Source organism: Halichoerus grypus, chromosome 11 (assembly GCF_964656455.1).
Source record: "Halichoerus grypus chromosome 11, mHalGry1.hap1.1, whole genome shotgun sequence".
Classification (NCBI taxonomy): domain Eukaryota; kingdom Metazoa; phylum Chordata; class Mammalia; order Carnivora; family Phocidae; genus Halichoerus; species Halichoerus grypus.
This window is the reverse complement of record NC_135722.1, coordinates 96,505,113-96,524,333: the sequence shown is the minus strand read 5'-3', so window position 1 is coordinate 96,524,333 and position 19,221 is coordinate 96,505,113. Positions and strand designations below refer to the sequence as shown.

The 19,221-nt window shown below is 46.9% G+C and overlaps 1 protein-coding gene, 1 long non-coding RNA gene and 1 other non-coding gene across 16 annotated transcripts in view; 1 reads left to right on the top strand and 2 right to left on the bottom strand.

Annotated features, from left to right (window-relative positions):
• LOC118521786 (uncharacterized) overlaps nucleotides 1–19,221 on the top strand; it is a 248,140-nt gene that overhangs the window by 35,772 nt on the left and 193,147 nt on the right. For 7 of the 12 annotated variants that reach the window (XR_013442579.1, XR_013442575.1, XR_013442583.1 and 4 more), the window contains exon 4: nucleotides 11,946–12,055. The exons of the other annotated variants lie outside the window; for them this stretch is intronic. This is a non-coding gene — a long non-coding RNA (uncharacterized LOC118521786). The remainder of the gene's footprint in view (nucleotides 1–11,945; nucleotides 12,056–19,221) is intronic. 12 annotated transcript variants of the gene reach the window in all.
• On the bottom strand, nucleotides 700–6,046 carry THY1 (Thy-1 cell surface antigen). Of its 3 annotated transcripts, none has more exons than XM_036090799.2 (4): nucleotides 5,898–6,046; nucleotides 3,610–3,670; nucleotides 2,786–3,121; nucleotides 700–2,216 (listed from the first exon to the last, which is right to left on the bottom strand). In XM_036090799.2, exons 2-4 carry the CDS (start codon nucleotides 3,644–3,646, stop codon nucleotides 2,104–2,106), a joined length of 486 nt encoding a protein of 161 aa, XP_035946692.1. In that variant the 5' UTR covers nucleotides 3,647–3,670; nucleotides 5,898–6,046; the 3' UTR covers nucleotides 700–2,103. The 3 variants fall into 3 exon arrangements, with proteins under 3 accessions (XP_035946692.1, XP_035946693.1, XP_035946694.1); XM_036090800.2 differs by having other exon boundaries at nucleotides 5,808–5,964; XM_036090801.2 differs by lacking the exon at nucleotides 5,898–6,046 and adding an exon at nucleotides 5,769–5,888.
• On the bottom strand, nucleotides 14,968–15,066 carry LOC118534743 (U6 spliceosomal RNA). Its single transcript, XR_004916858.1, has one exon. It is a non-coding gene; the product is annotated as a U6 spliceosomal RNA (small nuclear RNA).

The following is a 19,221-nucleotide window of genomic DNA, read 5'->3' as shown; positions in this document are numbered from 1 at the left end:
AGTCTGGCTGCGCCATGCTGAGTGGTGTGGGCCTCATGATCCGTGATCCAAGCAGCTCCCTCTCCAACATGTAGGCTCCTCTTGCCATCTTTGGGCGTGGTCACTGCACGGCCACTGGCAGGGCATGGGCATCGATAGGAGGTGTCAGGGAAAGTGGGAGCCAGTGGCATGAATTTAGAGCCTGGGCCTTTAAGTAAGTGCTCAGAATCAGCCTACATTGTGGGGAATACCAAATGAGTAAGCCTCTGGATAGTCTCCACCCTCTTCTCCCACATTTCCTGGCCAAGCCAGTTGGTTAGGCTCTCTGGGGGACCCTGGGACCACCCTGTGGTCCCTTTCTAGCTCCCAGCACCCCCAGGATGACTGCATGTTCACATGCTACTCATTGACTTTTAGGGGAGGGAGCCAGGCCCAGACTGCCCCTGCCCCGCTCCCCCAGTCCTGGATATAGGCGTGTGTCGGATTTAAGGAGATGCTTGTCCTAACATCTTGATGGTGTGGGCTGCCACTGTGCCACCTCCCGTGCTTCCTCTCGGTGCCCCAGTACCTCCCCTCTCTCTAGCAGATGTCACTTGAGGGGGCGTTTCTGAGAACAACCAGATCCAAGAAGAGAAAGCAGACTGTACTCCGTAGCACTTGTTAGCCTCTTGGGCCACATATGGGCAAGTTTATCTGTTGTTCCTGCCAGGTGAGTCAACGGAGATGGAACATTCATTTATTGGGGCAAATGTACCATGTTAGAATGGTTCTGAAAAGTCCAGCATGCAGGGCTCCCCCCCAATCCCTCAGGTCCCCGAGAAACCAGACCCGGGGGCAGCAGGGCAGGGGAAGGGCTGATGAAGGCAGGGAAGAGGGAGAGTTCAAGGTGGCAGTTCCGAGCTCCTAGATGCACCGCTAGGGGAAGCGAGGCGGGCCTGGGGACAGACGGAGGAGCAAAGCAGAGGAAGGCAGGGAGGCATTCTCCAGAGGCTTGGTTTTATTGTGCAGTTCTCTTCGTCCTCAGTGAGATACTATAAGCTGTGGTGCACTCTACAGTCACAGGACAGGGTACAGCTGCGGGGGGGTGGGCGGGGGGCGGGGAGCTGGGTGTTGGGAAAAGCCATCTGTTGAGGCATGTCCTGCATACAGGTCTCACTCCACGGGCTGCCGCAGACCCCCTCCAATCCCCCAGGTCCCCGAGAAGCCAGACCTGTGGGGCAGAGGGCTGTCGGAAGGCTCAGCCACCAGCCGGCAGGGAAAGAAGAGCCTCCCAAACACTTGGGCCAAACTCTCCTCTGCTCTGGGACTCCACCTGGCCTGGCTTACTGCCTCCAGGTCAGAGATCTGGAAGCTCGTAGGAGCTTGGGGCAGGCTGGGAGGAGGCCGGTCCTCTGCCGCCCTCTCAACTGCTGGCTGAGGCAGTGAGGGACAGTAGGCTCTTCATTTTATTTTCATCAGGTAGAGAGGGATGATGGACCCTCTCTTCTACCCCGTCTCCAGCCCTCCATTAGCACTGCTCCCAGGCAGAATCTGCTTTTTCACTGGGCCACACCAGGCCCAAGGCCCCTAGGGGACCTCTGCAGTGGTAAAAGGATGGCTTCTTGCTGTGGCAGAGAATGCTCCTGGAGACACTCAGTTCTTTCCTCTTGGGATGGGCCCCAGATGCTTGGCAGTGCCCTCACATCCGGCGTCTTCGGGCACCATCCCCGCCTGCTGAGGGATGTGCTAGGCCCAGATGCACCTCCTCCTCCTCCAGGTCTCTCCCAGGCTGCTGGTCCTGGTGGGCAAGGATGACCCCCCTTGTCCCCCTGGGACTGGGACCCCTCTATCCTTCTACCCCTCCCATGCCCTCACTCTCCATCACGTCCCCAACCCTGGCTTCCCTTTTCACAAATTCCCAAAGAAAAAGAAGGATAAACCAGACAGAAGCAACTCTGGCACCAAGAGTACAAAAAAAAAAAAGACAGCCAGTGGCGTGCGGAGAGGGTGGCAGGGGGGGCGGAGGGGCGGGTAGGTGATGCATGCGGCAGTGGGATTCCTTATGAGGGGCGGGGTCCCCATTGCTCCTCAAGATGTGTGAGGGATGCGGGGAGGGGCTCAGCAACTCGTCTCCGGACTGGGCAATCACAGGGAGATGAAGTCCATGGCCTGCAGGAGAGGTAGGGAGAGCAGGAGCATCAGCAGCCCCGACGTGTTCTGGGCCAGCAGGCTTATGCCCTCACACTTGACCAGTTTGTCTGTGGAGAGAGAATGGGGGGGAGGGACAGGGCAGGAATGAAGAGGGACCGAGATTCAGGCAGGCACAGGCCCCGACCTGGGGCCTGTTCCCTTGGGCAGGCTGGTGTCACGATGTCTTAGCTGGAACCAGGGCCAGTCTGCTCTAGGAGAACCAATTGTTTTTCCCATTTGCAGGTTCCTGAGCTCTTGAACAAACATCATATCAAATCTTTTATCGAGCATCTTCAAAAGGAAACTGTGGGTGAGGTAGCTAGTGTCATTCCTGTCTTCTGGGGGGGGGTGGAGGAGGATTGGGGAGGCCAGGTGATCTGCCCAGTCATGGTAGAAGTGTCTGCGACACCGTTCCGCCTGTCTCACTGTCCCCCCAGCCTTTCCCCCCATACACACAGTAGGCAGTGGTTCCCCAGGGCGCCAGGCAGCCGCTGCTGGGGGGCGGGGGGAAGAGAGAGGTTCTGGGGCTCCTCTTGTCTCTGGCCCGGCCAAGGGGACTACCTGCTGTCCTAGCCAGCCCTCTCCTCCCTAGCCTCCCTCTCCCAGCTCACTTGGCCTTGTTGGGAGCTTGCCTCACCTCTGAGCACAGAGACAGTCTTGCTGGAGGTGACGGGAGGCTGGCCAGAGAGCCGGAGTTCACATGTGTACGTCCCCTCGTCCTTCGTGGTGAAGCCGGATAAGTAGAGGACCTTGATGTTGTACTTGCTGGTGAAGTTGGTTCGGGAGCGGTATGAGTGCTCAGGCACCCCCATAGTGCCATAGAGCACGTGCTTCTTTTTCTCCCGGGTCAGGCTGAACTCATACTGGATGGGCGAGGTGGTGGTGTTCTCGTGGCGGCAGTCCAGACGAAGGCTCTGGTCCACCAGGCAGGCTGTCAGGCTGGTCACTTCCTGCCCACGGACTCCCTGCAAGACTGGCACCAGCGGTGCCCACTCCCGAGTTGGGGGGGGCCTGCAGAGCAGGGGGCCTCCCACCCACAGTAATAGGAGAGAATGGTCTGGCCAGGGAGGGCACAAGGGTCTGCTCTTTGGGCCCCTCTCCCCACCCCAGAGGTCCCTGTGGGCCACTTCCCTTTTCTGCTGCAGACCCAGCCTCCTTCCCTCATCTCCTTTAGTCTTGGGCATCCCCGGGGGGGCAGGAGATCTTGGGGAGTTGATGTAGGCTCCCGGTTCCCATTTGGAGATTCCAGCTCAGTATGGGGCAGACTCAGTGCGCAGTTTTTTCCAAAAACCGCCTCAGGCAGCCAGAAGATGAACTAGGTTACTCAGCAGATTTAGGGATGAAAAAGAGCCCTCTCTCCTCAACCACCTCCCCCTTCTGAGGTTGGGAGGAAGAAGCTAGCTTCTCTGAAGGGAAGAAGCCAAGGTGCTTGGGATCCCAGCCCTGCCCCTTGCCCGGTACCTGTCAACAAAAGAGCGAAGCCAATGGTGGGGTTCATGGTGCCCGGAGCTCAGTCCTTGATCTGGGGGTGCGACAGTATAGGAATCAGCCAGGAGATGTGGCAGGTGGGCCCACACTTACTGCTAGGGCTGGGGGCCTCTGGGACACGTGGCCGTGGCAGGCATGCCAGCTTCTCTCTGCGGTCCTCCCCTCCCACTTACCAGTGAACGTGACACTGCCACTTGGTGCTTCCCCCCTTGGGGAAAGTAAAGGGAGGGAGAACGCACCGTATGATGGTGTGTCTCTGTGCGGAAAACTTGGAGTAAAGTGATTTTGACCATTTCCTTTTTCCTTCAGGAAGGCGGGGACATCCTATTTCCTAATTGTGGCAAAGTAGAGCTAGTGCGAAATTTACTACCTTAATCATTTTTTAAAAAGATTTGTCTATTTTAGAGAGAGAGACCACGTGTGCAAGGGAGGGAGGAGGAGCAGAGGGAGAGGGAGGGGGAATGAGTCTCAAGCAGATCTGTGCCCCCTGCCTAGTGCGACCCAGCGCTTGATCAGGACGCTGCGCTGAAACCAGGAGTCAGTGGCTTAACTGACTGCTCCACCCAGGTGCCCCTGTCTTAATCATTTTTAAGTGTACAATTCAGTGGTGTTATATTCACTCACATCGTTGTGCAGGCAATCTCCAGAACTCTTTTTATCTTGAAACACTAAAATTCTACCCATTACACAAGAACTCCCCATTCGGGGAATTTTCTGTTTCTTGTTCAGAAGAAAATCCCTAATGCCCAAACAGTTCCTGGCATATAATAGATGCTCAAAAGATCCTGAATGAATGAATGAAGGAACTTTAGATACCCACAGGGTTGTGATGGGGATTAAGAAGAATGACTAACATCTGCCACTAGGACTGCTCCATAGTGAGTGACCCATAAATGTTAATTCCCTTCCTCTAGAAAGGGCTGTGTGGCTAAGGTGCTTCCAGATGGGCCCGTAGTTGGCACACAGTGCTCTCTGATTGCATATGTTCTCTGATTGCATAGGAACCAAGATGTTTCCAAATGTCCAGCTCTCTGGGCAGGCCTCCTGGGCCTGCAGTTTTCCAGTCTGGCTTCAATAGACTCCCTGCCTAAGCTCTGTGCCCTGCCTTTTTTCAAAGCCTAGTCTGGATCAACGTCCTGGTGTCACGGAGCAGGTAGCCTGGCCTATCCGCACTGATGCTGGCCAGGGAGAGGCCACACAGGAGGGGCTTGCGTCTGGAAGGGCCCACGGGGCCCTGATGGGTGTACGGCTGGCTGCATCCAAGGCCCCCCTGGCGCTTTGTCCTGCGGCCGGCGAGGCTGGAGTCCTGCAGCGCCCAGGAGCGGCAGTCGGTACCCTCTTCGGAAATATAACCGAGAGGGTCCCGGGGGGTGCTGCTGGGGAAGAGAGGGGGTCAGCATCTGGCTTTGATTCGCACACACTGAGTTACGGCGGTGCGAGCTCAAGATCTAGGAGGGAAAAGGGGAAGCCTGGGCTAGAACGGGGATGAAATGGGGCTGGGGCTGGAGAGGGATGGAGAGCCAAAGGGATGGTTAGAGAGCGGCAGGGGAGGCACAGATGTTTTCATTTCCTCTGCCTGGTGTCCCCGCAGCCCAGAACCCAGAGAAATTCTGCACTCCCTCCCTCTCCAGCCCCCGCACCCGCCCACCCCCGTTCGACTAGCCCCACCCTCATTCCGTTTCCGTATTCCACCCGTCTTCTCTCCCAATTGAGGTCCCCCTTCCCCCTCTCATCCTTTCCCAGTTCTCCCCTCCCCCGTCTGCCTGCCTTCCAGTCCCCGCCCGCGGCACTGCGGTTTCCCTGTCCTTTGACGCCCCGCACCCAGCCCGCTGCGAGGTCGGAGGGCAGAGATTCCCTCCACCTCTCGGTCATCCGTTCTCTCCCGCAATGTCACGGCCCCCATCCCACGTCTTTGCGAGCTAGGTTTGGGGACGTCTGCGCGGAGAACAGAACCCAAGGCTGTCCTTGGCGCTTTTCGTCCCAGTTCTCCTCCTGCGCCCCAGCCCCAGGCAACCGTCCCCTTAGGGGGTGAAAACCGGGGAGCGCCTTCCGCAAAAGGCGGGCTGCGGCACGGCCCCTGGCCTGCAGCAGTTGCGTCCCGCTCCCCCCGACTTGGGAAGCAGACCCCCTACCCAAGCACGACGAGGCTCCTTGCCAGGGCGCCCCCGAACCTTTTCTCGAAGCCTCGGGTTGGGAGGGCTTGCCTGGGCGCTTGGGGCCTCTCCCAGCGCCCCGGGTCCCGCCCTGGCTCCCGCTCCCACCTGGGCTCCTGTCCTCCGCCGCTGTAGCCTCCCCCGGACGCGCCGCCGCCTCCAGTGGCTGCACCCTGCCCGCGCCCGCAGTTTTCACCAGGGGTGGGAGTGGAGGAGCGGGGAGGGCCCGGGGACGCGGCCAATCAGAGCCTGGGGGGGTGGGGAGCGAGGAAGGATGGCATCGGGAGGAGGAAGGAGGAGGCGGTCCGGTATAGATGTGGGAGAGTGGCCGTCTGCCGCAGAAGGCGGACCTCACCCTCTGGCTGCCAGGCCCGGCCAGGCCAGGGATAGGAGGGCTCAGGGCCCCGAGGATCAGGGTGGGGCAATGCGGGGAACGCTAGCTGCCTTCCAGAACCCCGAAATGATTGCTCCCCATTTTAGGCTTTAACCCTTTCTTCTGACTTAGGCTTCAGAAGCCTGTGGGAAAACCAAGGGGTAAGGAGTGGAGGATGCAGGCCAGCAACCCTCCCCTTTGGTCAGTGCCCCGCCTCCTCCCGCCTCCTCCCGCCTCCTCCTTTCCTTTTCAGCTGGAGCCCACCTCCCTGGAGCCTCCAGTGAGAAGTTTTGGAGTTGGAATATTCCAGGCTTTCTCCAAAGGAAGATGGTGGGGTGTTTTTCCACATTGGAGCAGTCTTTCAGAGGCAAGGCAGGCACTGCATCCCATCCTTCCTGGTCCTGAGCCCTGCCCCACTCCCTCATCCATCCTAGAACACCCGATCCTTCAGGGGCTTTCCGCTCTGGGGCACTCAGTCTCCCTCAGTTCCTGGGCTGGCACCTCCTGGAACAGAGAGCTAGAATGTTCTCGATTTCATATACTCCTCCTGACCCTCCCCTCCCCTCCTCCTGCCCCACCTCGACCCTGAGTTGTGTCTGCTTGTTTGGTCTTCAGACAAGAGAAGGAATACTGTTTTCTACCGAGCACTGCGCCAGGCGCATTACATCCATGGCTGTGTTGACCCCACAAAAATGTGCTGGGTTCATCCCATCGCACTCCCCATCCTGTTTCAATGGCTAGTAAGTGGGAGAACTGGCCAGTCACCCTGGGCTGTGGAACCGAATGTCCTCAGTGCTGAGGCACTCCACCCCTGCATCCCAGCCCAGTGGGAGGGGACACTGTGGAACTGTGGGGAAGGGGAGGAGACAGGACCATCTAGAAAGGAATAGAGGAAACCAGGCTCTTAATCCCGTGAGGCACCCGCCCTAGCCCTATCAATTCAATTTCAAGTCACCAGAAGCCTTTGGATCTTTTTTCTTTTTTTTCATGGCCAGTGCCAATGACTTGTCTCTCCCACCCACAGGTGAAGTGAATTTTTTTAATCGAAGGTTTATTTGTTTGATTTTGCATCCTCATGGCCTCTCTGTGAATTCTGGCTGGGACATCCTGTGGGCTGGCCCTGCCTCCCTGCCATCTGCCTGCCCATTCTCCTATTTCTTCACAGAAGTCAGCCTGGCACCTTAACTGCAGTTTCCATTACTGCAGTGCTACTGTTGGAAGTCATCCCTGGGCTAGCAAGTGGGAGATTCACTTCCCTCTCCCTCCCTGGGAGGTTAGGTGGCCTCCCGGCACTCAGAGTGATGGGACTTTCTAACTGGAATGAGTTTTGAGGATGGTCTAGTCTAGGGACCATTCACTGGGGTAAACAATAGAAGCTCCGGTGGGGGGTGGGGGAGGTTTATGAAAAATGCAGTTGTCCCTGCCTGCCTGGGATCTCCCTTGTTTAGCAGTACGCTGTATGTGTTTGCACTTTTCACAAGCTCCCCAGGGTCTGGGGAGTGCAGAACGCTGGTCTGGTAAGACCGTCTCTCTTCAGAGATCAGGTCACCTGGCTTCTCATTGTCTGCACAATGATTTTTAAGGCCCTGGATGTCCTGGCTCCTGGCTGTCAGCCTTCACCACTACCTCATCTTGCCCATTCATCTTCTGGCTACATTCCAGAAACACTGGCCTCCTCCCTGTCAATGCACTTATGTGGTCTCTCCTGGTTAACAGCTTTCTGATTGTCAGTCCGGGGGGGTCTTTCCTATTAGAGCACAGTTGCTTTAGGCTGGGGCCTAACCCTCTTCTCTCTTTCTCTCTCTCTCTCACACACACACACACACACACACACACATGCACAGGCACACATACGGATGGGACTGGAGACAGTTCCTTTTTTTTTTTTTTTTGGCAGAACATGTGGATACCCAGAGGCCTCTTAACTACAGAAGATATCTGGGCTCTGGCTAGACATGACCCTGGCTGCTATTTCCTACTCTAGGGCAGAGTCTCTGAGTGTTGTTGGATGGAAGACCTAGCTGTGCTATTTTGATAAGGTTATGAGGACCTGGCCTACTTTCTAGGTCCCCAAGCACTTTAGTTCAGGAAGGGGAGGGGAATGTGGACTCTAGAGGGTATGGCAGTTGTCTGTCACAGAGTGACAGAAGCCATCCCATCATTTTATAGCTGCGGACTGAGGTCCAAGAGGGGAAGGATTTGTCAAAGGACCAACAAATACTTTGGAGCACTGTTAGGACTGGCTATATCCTAGATCTCCTGACTCCACATACAGTGCTTTCCACTGCTCCCAGGGTGGGCCTTCTGACTTCTACTAGACTGATTTCACTGGTCCGTAGTGAATAAGAAAAGCAAGTACAGTGTGGGATAGTCTAAATATAGCTGTGAGGTTGCCCCCTTGTTCTGATCACCTCCTCTTCACTGTGTTGATAAGGGAGGGATTTTTATACCTGGGTTTTGGAGATGGCTGGACACATGACCCCTGACACCAGACAGATGAGATGGACAGCAGCTTATTAGTCATGTATACTCACAGCCCAGAGGAGGGCACCACACACAGAAGTTGCACAGGAGCGGAGTGAAGAGCCAGGAGCTATGGGAGGTAGGCTTTGTTTGTTAAGCATTGGCTTGCTGAATAATTCTGTGGGTTGGCATGGAACTGAAGCCCACTACTCAGAGATAGTCAGGAATTGTGCCTCATCCCCATGATAAGGAGGGTTGATTGGCTAGGGGAACTTATTAGCAGAAACTAAGTTGGAAGGAGGACTTGTGGTTAGGCTGTTGAGGTGCTCCAGATTTTTCATGTCAAGACAGCACATACTGTTGAGTCCTAATTTGGGGCTAATTGTGGTCTTATGGCAAATACCTGCCCTTCCTTGGGAAGGCCTATGCTTTCATGCTAAGGTTATATCTCTTTGCTTCTTTGAAGTGGCGGTAGTCGGTGGTAGAAGGCATGTGTGTTTTTAATGTCCAAAGCCAAAAAAAGAAAAAAAGAAATTTGGTAACTTCTTGTTGAGCTGCAAATTTCTTTGGAAACGTGACTAGTCTATGAAATTCAAAAATCTTGGAATCAAGGGCTCTACACTCTGCTTCCTCTCCTAATCTATAGTTGAGGTCAACTCCCCAAGTGAGGTCACTCTCTGAAGTGCATATTTGGTTGGAGAGTATGACAAAGAATAAAAGTTATCTCTTAGAACACAGGGCAGAGGGCAAGAGGGCAGAGCACCAATGGAGATATAATATTTGACATTTTATTGATTGATTGATTGATTGTTTGATTGAAGGAGAGGGAGAGAAACATGGGATTTGTTCCCAGGACCCTGGGATCATGACCTGAGCCAAAATCAATAGTCAGAGGCTCAACTGACTGAGCCATCCAGGCGCCCCTCAACATTTATTTAAAAACTTTATTCAATGGGTGTATAATTAAATAATTAAAAGACGTTATTGATCTAGGTGCAATGTTCTAGGCACAGGGCTAGACCCTGGAATTACAAAGATCAACAGAGCACAATCTCTACCTTCTAGGGCTTGTCCAATGGTGGAGACAGAAATGGTATAGAGATAGTTAGAAAGCAGTATGGTAAGGGCAATGGTAGGATGTGTATAGAGTATTGTGGGACTGCAAAGGAGGGGCAAGTGATGACCCAGTCTGTCAGACAGGGAGGTGAGATATGAATTGAGTCTTTAAAGATGAACGAGAGTTGCCCAGGTATGGTAGATTGTTACATTAATGGTCTCCAATGAATGATGCATCCCGGTACCCATGCCTTTTGTGTGATTCCCTTCCACGTTTATTCTGGGCTTGGCCATATAAACTGAGGTGCCTCAGTTTATATCAACCACCATTTAGGATCACCTAGCCCCCAGTTGACTGCCACATGAGTGATCACAAAAGCATGTGTAATCCAAACTGATGCCACATAGAACAGAAATAAACCATCCCAGGTAAGCCTACTAAAGTGGTTCTAAAACCTGGATACAAATTCTTTGGTATCGCTTCATCAAGAAGTAAAGTCTGTGTCCCCTCATGAATCTCAATGGGGAGGTAACTGCTTCAGTCAATAGAATATGGCAGAAATGATGCTAAAAGACTTTTGATTATTTATTTATTTATTTTTAAAAAAGATTTTATTTATTTATTTGAGAGAGAGTGCACAAGCCGGGGGGAGGGGAGGGGCCGAGGGAGGGGTAGAAGCAGACTCCTTGCTGAGCAGGGAGCCCAACACGGGGCTCGATCCCAGGACCCTGAGATCATGGCCTGAGCTGAAGGCAGATGCTTAACCGACTAAGCCACCCAGGTGCCCCAAGACTTTTGAATTTAGATCTTAAAAGGCCATGTAGCTTTTATTTTGTTTGCTGGAACGCTCCCTCTTATGGCCACTGTATAAAATGCCTGAGTGTCCTGAGGCCATGCTGTAAGGAAGCCCTAGTCACATGGAGAGGCATTATGTAGGCACTTTGGTAGACAGTCCCAGGAGAAGTTAACCTTCAGAGTCATTTCAACCCAGGCTCCAGACATGTAGATAAAGAAGCTTCCAGATAATCTTAGCACCAAAGCTGTTTGAGTTATCCACCTAGATGCTCACATTTTCAAACCGAGGCCCCAGATGTTGTGGGACAGAGACAAATCTGTCCACAGAATTCATGAGGTTAACAATATGGTGGTGGTTTTAAGCTATTGTTTTAGGTGGTTTGTTATGTAACAAACATATATGTAACAAACAAATATGATAACTAAATTGGTACCTAGAATTGTGGTGTTGTCTTAAAAGCCCAAACATGTGGCATTTGGAACTGGGTGGTGGGTGAAGGCTTGAATGAGAGGCAGCAAGAGTTGTGAGTGCCCTGGAAAGGGAGCTGGAAACTGCTTGGACCAAGGCTGATGAGTATTATATAGTGTTGAGGCCACCGGCATAAAGTGCGCCTAATGAATTTGTGGGTTTGGCTTAAGAGATTTAGAGGTGAGATGTTAAAAGTGCCATCTGGGTGCTTCCAGCTGGCGTGTCAGGTGTTATAATGGAGAGATGAGCTAAATAAGGATCTGTCTAGTTTGCTGGGTTAGAAAGGAAAACTAGTTCTCATTTCCAGTCTCTCCAGCAGACAGCAGATTCCCCAAGTAAGAACTGGCCTAAAGGTAAAGATGAAATCAAGGGCATGAATTGTAGAACCTTTGTTAAGACCCCAAGAGGATTTAAGGTGGTGCCTAGTAGACCTTCTCAGTTAAACAAAAGGGTTTCTAAGAATAGTAAAGATGTTGTTTTATAGCTGAAGTAGAATCTTCTTGAAATTAACTATATATGTGGCTTTTGGAGCGTTCCAGCAAACAAGTGAACCCAATAATACTTGTAGAAAAACCATAAAGTTTCGAAGATTATTGTTTTGGAAAAGACTCTGTGAGTTTGGGCTGAAAGGAACTGAAATAGTTAAAAAGTGAAAAGAGGCCTCTGGGCCACCAACTATCTATGGATAGAAGACTGGCCAATATTCACAAAGGCCTTCTCTTATGGAAAAGAAAATCTTCTCAGAGGGCAGAACCAGGAGCCCAGCAGGTGTAACTAGATGCCAAGGAGAACTGTACTCTATTCAAGTAACATCCCTGCCTCCAAAGGAAGGGTCCTGATAACAGAATCTGACTGGATTTCAGAACTGCTTTGAGTCAGTGATCACTATGTGCCTCCTTATTTCTCTCTCTTTTAATGGGAGTATCTGTTGAGGCTCTCCTATACTTGCTTCACGACTATATGCTGGGTACATGGAGGGCAGACATCTTGTCTCATTAGTTCACAGGTGTTTGGATCAAAAGGAGCCACATGTGAGGAGTTGTACCCCAGGAGGCTCAGCCACCTCCAGACTTGCTGCACATTGTGAGATCATGGACTTTGAGCCCGGTGTATGATTGGATACTATTTTGGGTGTTTTGGGAAGGAGGAATAAATTTCACATGTGGAAGGCTGTGTGTGCATTAGGTAGGGGTAGAGGGCAGACTCTTAGATTGCTACGTTAATGGCCCCCCAGTGAGTCACACCTCTTCCACACTGATTCTGGGCTAGCTATATGACATGCTTTAGTTCTCAGCAGATGTGACCTCAGCAACTGTGACACAGGCAGAGACTTCATAAGTGCTTGCCCATTAGGGTTTGCTTCTTGGAACCCCCTTGGCGTGTGAGGAGCCCAGGCTAGCCATGGAGAGACCTGAGCTGAAATGCTCCAGCTGGCAACTTCACCCAATGGCTAGACACTGCGTGAGCCCCTCTTAGAGCACCCAGCCCCAGTGCACCTGTCAGCTGACCACAGTGCATGGGTGAGCCCAGCCAACTCAGTTTGGAGCATATGTATGCACTGTTCCAGCTATCTCTAACCAAACTGCTGATTCACAGAATTGTTGTTGCCTTTAGTTACTAGTCTGAGTGGTTTGATACACAGCAATAGATAACAAACCAGATGAAGAGGAGGAAGGGCATTAAGACAGAGGAGATGGTATGAACAAAGACATAGAGAAAAAGCAAAGTGGGTGTGGGAAAATGCAGGCAGTTTGGAGTTGTCTGAGGCAGTGAATGTTGAGAGGGGACACTGGAAAAATGGGGAAGAGCCTTCCAAGAAAGCCCTTGTCTGTTTGGGTGTGGGTGATGGGGCATCATCGGTGGTCTACAGGAAGGGTGTGAAATGGCCAGAGAGATGCATTCTTTAGAAAGATTACTCTAGAGTCAGAATAGGGGATGAACACAGGGCCATGCGGACCCTCTCCTGCCCAGGTTGTTTTTACTCTTGTAGTGTGTTCAGAGTCAGGCTAGGGTGGTAGAGGCCTGCTTCTGGGGAAGCAAGGTGGTATGATAGACACTGCCTTGAGGTCAGGGTCTGTGTCTGTCTTGTTTACTGTTGTATCTCTCTGGAGCCCCAGCGTGAAGTTACTTCTCAATTTTATCTATCTATCTATCTATCTATCTATCTATCTATCTATCTATCTATCTATCTATCATCTATCTGGCATATAGTTGACATACATATTTTTTAAAGGTTCTATTTAAATTCCAGTTAACATACAGTGTAATATTAGTTTCAGGTGTACAACATAGTGATCCCACAATTACATACATTATGAAACACTCACCATGGTAAGTGTAGTTATCCTCTGTCATCATACAAAGGCATTACAATACTGTTGACTGTATTCCCTATGCTCTACTTTTCATCCCTGTGACTTATTTATTTTATAATTGGAAGTTTATACCTCCTAATTCCCTTCACCTATTTTGCCCATTCCCTCATCTCCCTCTTCTCTGGCAACTACTAGTTTGTTCTCTGTATTTATGTCTGTTTCTGGTTTTTCATTTGTTTTGTTTTTTAGATTCCACATATAAATGAAATTCTATGGTATTTGTCTTTCTCTGTCTGACTTATTTCACTTCGCATGATACCATCCGTGTTTCTTTCTTTTTTGTGGCTGAGTAATATTCCATTGTGTACATCTACTATGTCTTTATCCAATCATCTATCAGTGAACATATAGGTTGCCTCCATATCCTGGCTATTGTAAAGTTGCAATAAACATAGGGGTGCCTATATCGTTAGTGTTTCATTTTCTTTGCGTAAATACCCCGAAGTGGAATTGATGGATCATATGGTAGTTCTGTTTTTAATTTACTGAGGAACCTCCATACTGTTTTCCATAGTGGCTGCACCGATTTACATTCCTACCCACAGTGCACCAGGGTTCCCTTTTCTCCACATGCTTGCCAGTGCTTGTTATTTCTTGTCTTTTTGATACTAGCCATTCTGACTGGTGTGGGGTAATCTCATAGTGGTTGTGATTTACATTTCCCTGATGATTAGTGATGTTGAACATCTTTTTCATGTGTCTGTTGGTCATGATATGTCTTCTTTGGAAAAATGTCTATTCAGGTTCTCTGGCCATTTTTTAATAACATTGATTGTTTTTGTTTGTTTTTGGAGGTGAGTTGTATGAATTCTTTATATATTTTGGATATTAACTCCTTATCAGATATATCATTTGCAAATATCTTTCCCCATTCAGGAGGTTGCCTTTTCATTTTGTTGATGGTTTTCTTCACTGTGCAAAAGCTTTTTAGTTTGATGTAGTCCCAATTGTTTATTTTGCTTTTATTGCCAATGCCTGAGGAGACAAAAAAATATTGCTAAGACTGATGTATAAGAGGTTACCGCCTATGTTTTTTTTTTAGGATTTTTATGGCTTCAGGTTTTACATTTGGGTCTGGAATCCATTTTTAAAAAATTTTTAATTGTTATGTTAATCACCATACATTACATCATTAGTTTTTGATGTAGTGTTCCATGATTCATTGTTTGCATATAACACCCAGTGCTCCATGCAGTACGTGCCCTCTTTAATACCCATCACCAGGCTAACCCATCCTCCCACCTCCCTCCCCTCTAGAACCCTCATAGTTTATTTTTGTGTATGGTTTGAGAAAATGGTCCAGTTTCATTCTTTTGCATGTATCTGTCTAGTTTTCCCAATACCACTTACCAAAGATTGTCTTTTATCCATTGTATCTTCTTGTCTCCTTTGTCAAAAATTGACAGTATAAGTGTGGGATTATTTCCGGGCTGTCTATTCCATTCCATTGATTTGTGTATCTGTTTTTGTGCCAGTACTGTACTGTTTTTTTTTCTGTAGCTTTGTAGTAAAGTTTGAAATCTGAGACTGTGATATCTCCAGCTTTGTTCTTTTTTCTCAATATTGCTTTGGCTATTGGGGTCTTTTGTGGTTCCATAAAAATTTTAGGATTTTTGTTCTAGTTCTGTGAGAAATACTGCTGGTATTTTAATAGGGATTGCATTGCATGTCATCCTTGTGCAGGGACCATGCTAATCTTCTCTGTATTGTTTCACTTTTAGTATACGTGCTGCTGAAGTGAGCACTGATAGGGATTGCATTGAATCTGTAGATTGCTTTGGGTAGTATGAACATTTTAACAATATTCTTTCAGTTCATGAACATGGTATATCTTTCCATTATTTGAGTCATCTTCAATTTCTTTCATTAATATCTTATAGTTTTCAGAGTATAGCTCTTTCACCTCCTTTGTTAAATTTATTCCTAGGTATTTTATTCTTTTTGATGCAATTGTAAATGGGATTGTTTTCTTAATTTCTCTTTCTGCTAGTTTATTATTGGTGTGTAGAAACACAACAGATTTCTGTATATTAATTTTGTATACAGAAACTTTGCTGAATTTGTTTATTTTAACAGATTGTGTGTGTGTAGTCTTCAGGGTTTTCTCTTTATGGTATCATGTCATCAGCAAATAGTGACAGTTTTACTTCTTCCTTACCAATTTGGATGTGTTTTATTTCTTTTTCTTGTCTGATTGCTATGGGTAGGACTTCCAGTACTATATTGAATACACGTGGTGAAAGTGGACATTCTTGTCTTGTTCTTGATCTTAGAGAAAAAGCTTTCAGCTTTTTACCATTGACTATGATGTTAGCTGTGATCTTGTCATATGTGGCCTTTATTATGTTGAGGCATGTTCCCTCTATACCCATTTTGTTGAGAGTTTTTATCATGAATGGATGTTGAATTTTTTTCAAATGTTTTTCTGTATCTATTGAGATGCTCATATGACTTTTACCCATCATTTTATTAATATGGAGTACCATGTTGATTGATTTGTGGTTATTGAACCATCCTTGCATCCCTGGGATAAGTTCCACTTGATTGTGGTGAATCATCTTTTTAATATATTGTTGAATTCAGTTTGCTAATATTTTTTAAGGAATTTTGCATCTGTGTTCATCAGGAATATTGGCCTATTCTTTTCTTTCTTTCTCTCTCTCTCTCTCTCTTTCTTAAGTAGGTTCAAGACCCAGCCTGGAGCCCAACGCAGGGCTTGAACTCACAACTCTGAGATCAAAACCTGAGCTGAAATCAAGAATTGGATGCTTAACCGACTGAGCCACCCAATGGCTTACTCTCTCTCTCTCTCTCTCTTTCTTTCTTTCTTTTCTAGTGTTTTTGTCTGGTTTTGGTATTAAGGTAATGCTGGGCTCATAGAATGAATTTGGAATTTCTCTTTCTTCCTGATTCAGTCTTGGAAGATTGTATATGGTTCTAGGAATTTATCTGTTTCCTCTAGGTTTCCAATTTGTTGTTGTATAACTTTGCGTAGTATTTCTTTCTTTCTTTTTTTTTTTTTTTTTAAGATTTTATTTATTTTTTTGAGAGAGAGAGAGGGAGCACAAGCTGCATGGAGTGCAGAGCCTGACACGGGGCTGGATCTCATGACCATGAGATCACGATCTGAGCTGAAACCAAGAGTTGGCTGCTTAACTGATTGAGCCACCCAGGTGTCCCTCATAGTAGTTTCTTGTAATCCTTTGTATATCTGTGGTGTCAATTGTAATTTATCTTTTATTTCTGATTTTATTTATTTGAGTTCTCTCTCCTTTGATGGGTTGGGTTTGTTTGTCTTTTCAAAAAACCACCTCTTAGTTTCATTGATCTTTTCTAGTTTTTTTGGTCTGTATTTCATTTATTTCCACTCTGATCTTTTTTATTTCCTTCCTTCTACTATCCTTGGACTTTATTTGTTCCTTTTCTAATTCCTTTAGTTATAAAGTTAGATTATTTATTTGAGATTTTTCTTATTTCTTGAGGTAGGCCTGTATCACTGTGAATTTCCCTCAGAACTGCTTTTGCTGTGTCCCAAGGATTTTGAACTATTGTATTTCCATTTTCATTTGTCTCCAGGTATTTTTTTTGATTTCCTCTTTGATTTCTTCATTGACTCATTGGTTGTTTAGTAGCATGTTGTTTAGCCTCCACATGTTTGTGTTTTTAGCAGTTTTTTTCTGGTAACTGCTACTTTCTTACTATTTTGGTTGGAAAAGATGCTTGATATGATTTTATTCTTAAATTTACGGACACTTGTTTTCTGGTCTACCATGTGGTCTATCCTGGAAAATGTGCCATGTGCACTTGAATGGAATGTGTATTCTGCTCCTTTTTAGATGGAATGTTCTGTATATATTTTGTATTTATTTATTTATTTTTTATTTTTTTTATTTTTTTATTTTTTTAAATTTTTTTTTATATTTTGTATTTATCTTGTTAAGTCCATCTGGTTTAATGTGTCATTCAAAGTCACTGTTTCCTGTTTGATTTCTGTCTGGATGATCTATCCAGTGATGTAAGTGGGGTGTTAAAGTTCCCTACTATTATTGTATTATTGTCAATTTCTCCTTTTATGTCTGTTAATATTAGCTTTGTATATTCAGTTGCTCCTATGTTGGGTGCATAAATATTTATAATTGTTATATCCTCTTGTTGGATTGATCTGCTTATCACAATGTCATGCCTTTCTTTGTCTTCTGTTACAGTTTTTGTTTTAAAGTTCATTTTGTCTGATATAAGTATTGCTACCCCAGCTTTTTTTTTCACTTTCATTTGCATGGGATATCTTTTCTCATCCCTTCACTTTCAATCTGCATGTTTCTTTAGGTCTGACGTGTGTCTCTTGTAGGCAGCATATAGATTAGTCTTGTTTTTTTATCCATTCAGTCACCCTATGTCTTTTGATTGGAACATATAGCCCATTTATATTTAAAGTAATTATTGATAGGTATATACTTATTGCCATTTTATTAATTGTCTTTTGGTTTTTTGTTCTCTGTACCTCTTCCCTCTCTTGCTCTCTTCCCTTCTTATTTGATGAATTTCTTTAGTGTTATGCTTAGATTTCTTTCTCTTTATTTTTTTGTGTATCTATTATAGGTTTTTGGTTTGTGGTTACCGTGAGATTCATATATAATACCCTATGTATATAGCAGTCTATTTTAAGTTGATAGTGACTTAAGTTCAAACACATTGTCAAAGCACTACATTTTTACTCTGTGTATCAATGTATATGACATATTTTACATCTTTTTATTTTGTATATCCTTTAACTAATTATTGTAGATATATTTGGTTTTAGTACTTTTGTCTTTTAACCTCTGTACTAGCTTTATATCAGTGAAATTTTTTCTTTTTGTAATTCTTTTTCTTTTAGTTATGGCCTTTTTTTTTTTTTTTTTCTCCTTAAAGAAGACCCTTTAACATTTCTTTTAAGGGTGGCTTAGTCTGGTGAACTTTTAAAATTTTTGTTTGTCTGGGAAACTCTCTCTCCTTCAGTTCTGAATGATAACCTTGCCAGGTAGAATATTCTTGGTTGTAGGTTTTCTTCCTTTCATCACTTTGAATATATGTTGCCACTCTCTTCTGGTTTAAGAGTTTCTGCTGAAAAATCAGCCGATAACTTTATGGGGTTTCCTTTGTATGTAACTAGTTGCTTTTCTATTGCTGCTTTTAAGATTCTTTTTATTTAATTTTTGACATTTTAATTATTCAATAAATATTTTTGAATGAACGTAAAAATAAATAAGAGCAATCAAGTATTGTAGGTGCTGCCTATGAGGCAAAAAAGGACGGAATTCCAAGGAGAGTTTGGGAGAAAGCAGTGGTTGTTTTTCTGGAAAGAAGAGAGGCACTCTCAACAGAGGGACTCTCAGAAGCAAAGGCATGAAGGAAGGAAGTGTTTCTGGGGAATTGCATATTCTGAAGTTCAATGTGGCTCAAGCTTGGAGTGGGAGGAGGGGTTAATACCTGAGATATGGTTCGGGAGGGAGAAGGAGCCAGATCACAAGAAACTGGATTTATAAGGCTAAAGATTTTATCCAGTAAGCAGTAGGGAACCATGGAAAGCTTTAAAGCAGGGGAGAAGTGTGATGAGACTTGCATTTTGGAGAGATGAGTGGAGACCAGGGCAACAGTGTGGGATTGGAAGGGTGCACAGAAATGGGTGTATAGCAACTGGGAGCATAGGAGCTCATTTGAGGGGGCTGAGGGCTTGAAACAGGCAGGAGCAGAGGAGATGGAGGAGATAGGTGAGAGACACCCATGTGGAGAATTCATAACACATAGTCACTTCCTGGATGTGTTTGGTGAGGATTGCAAGAACTCCCAGGTTTTTGGTGTAGCTTCTCTGAAGGATGAGAAGAGACAAGGCAGCTTTGGGGCAAAAGATCATGAATTTA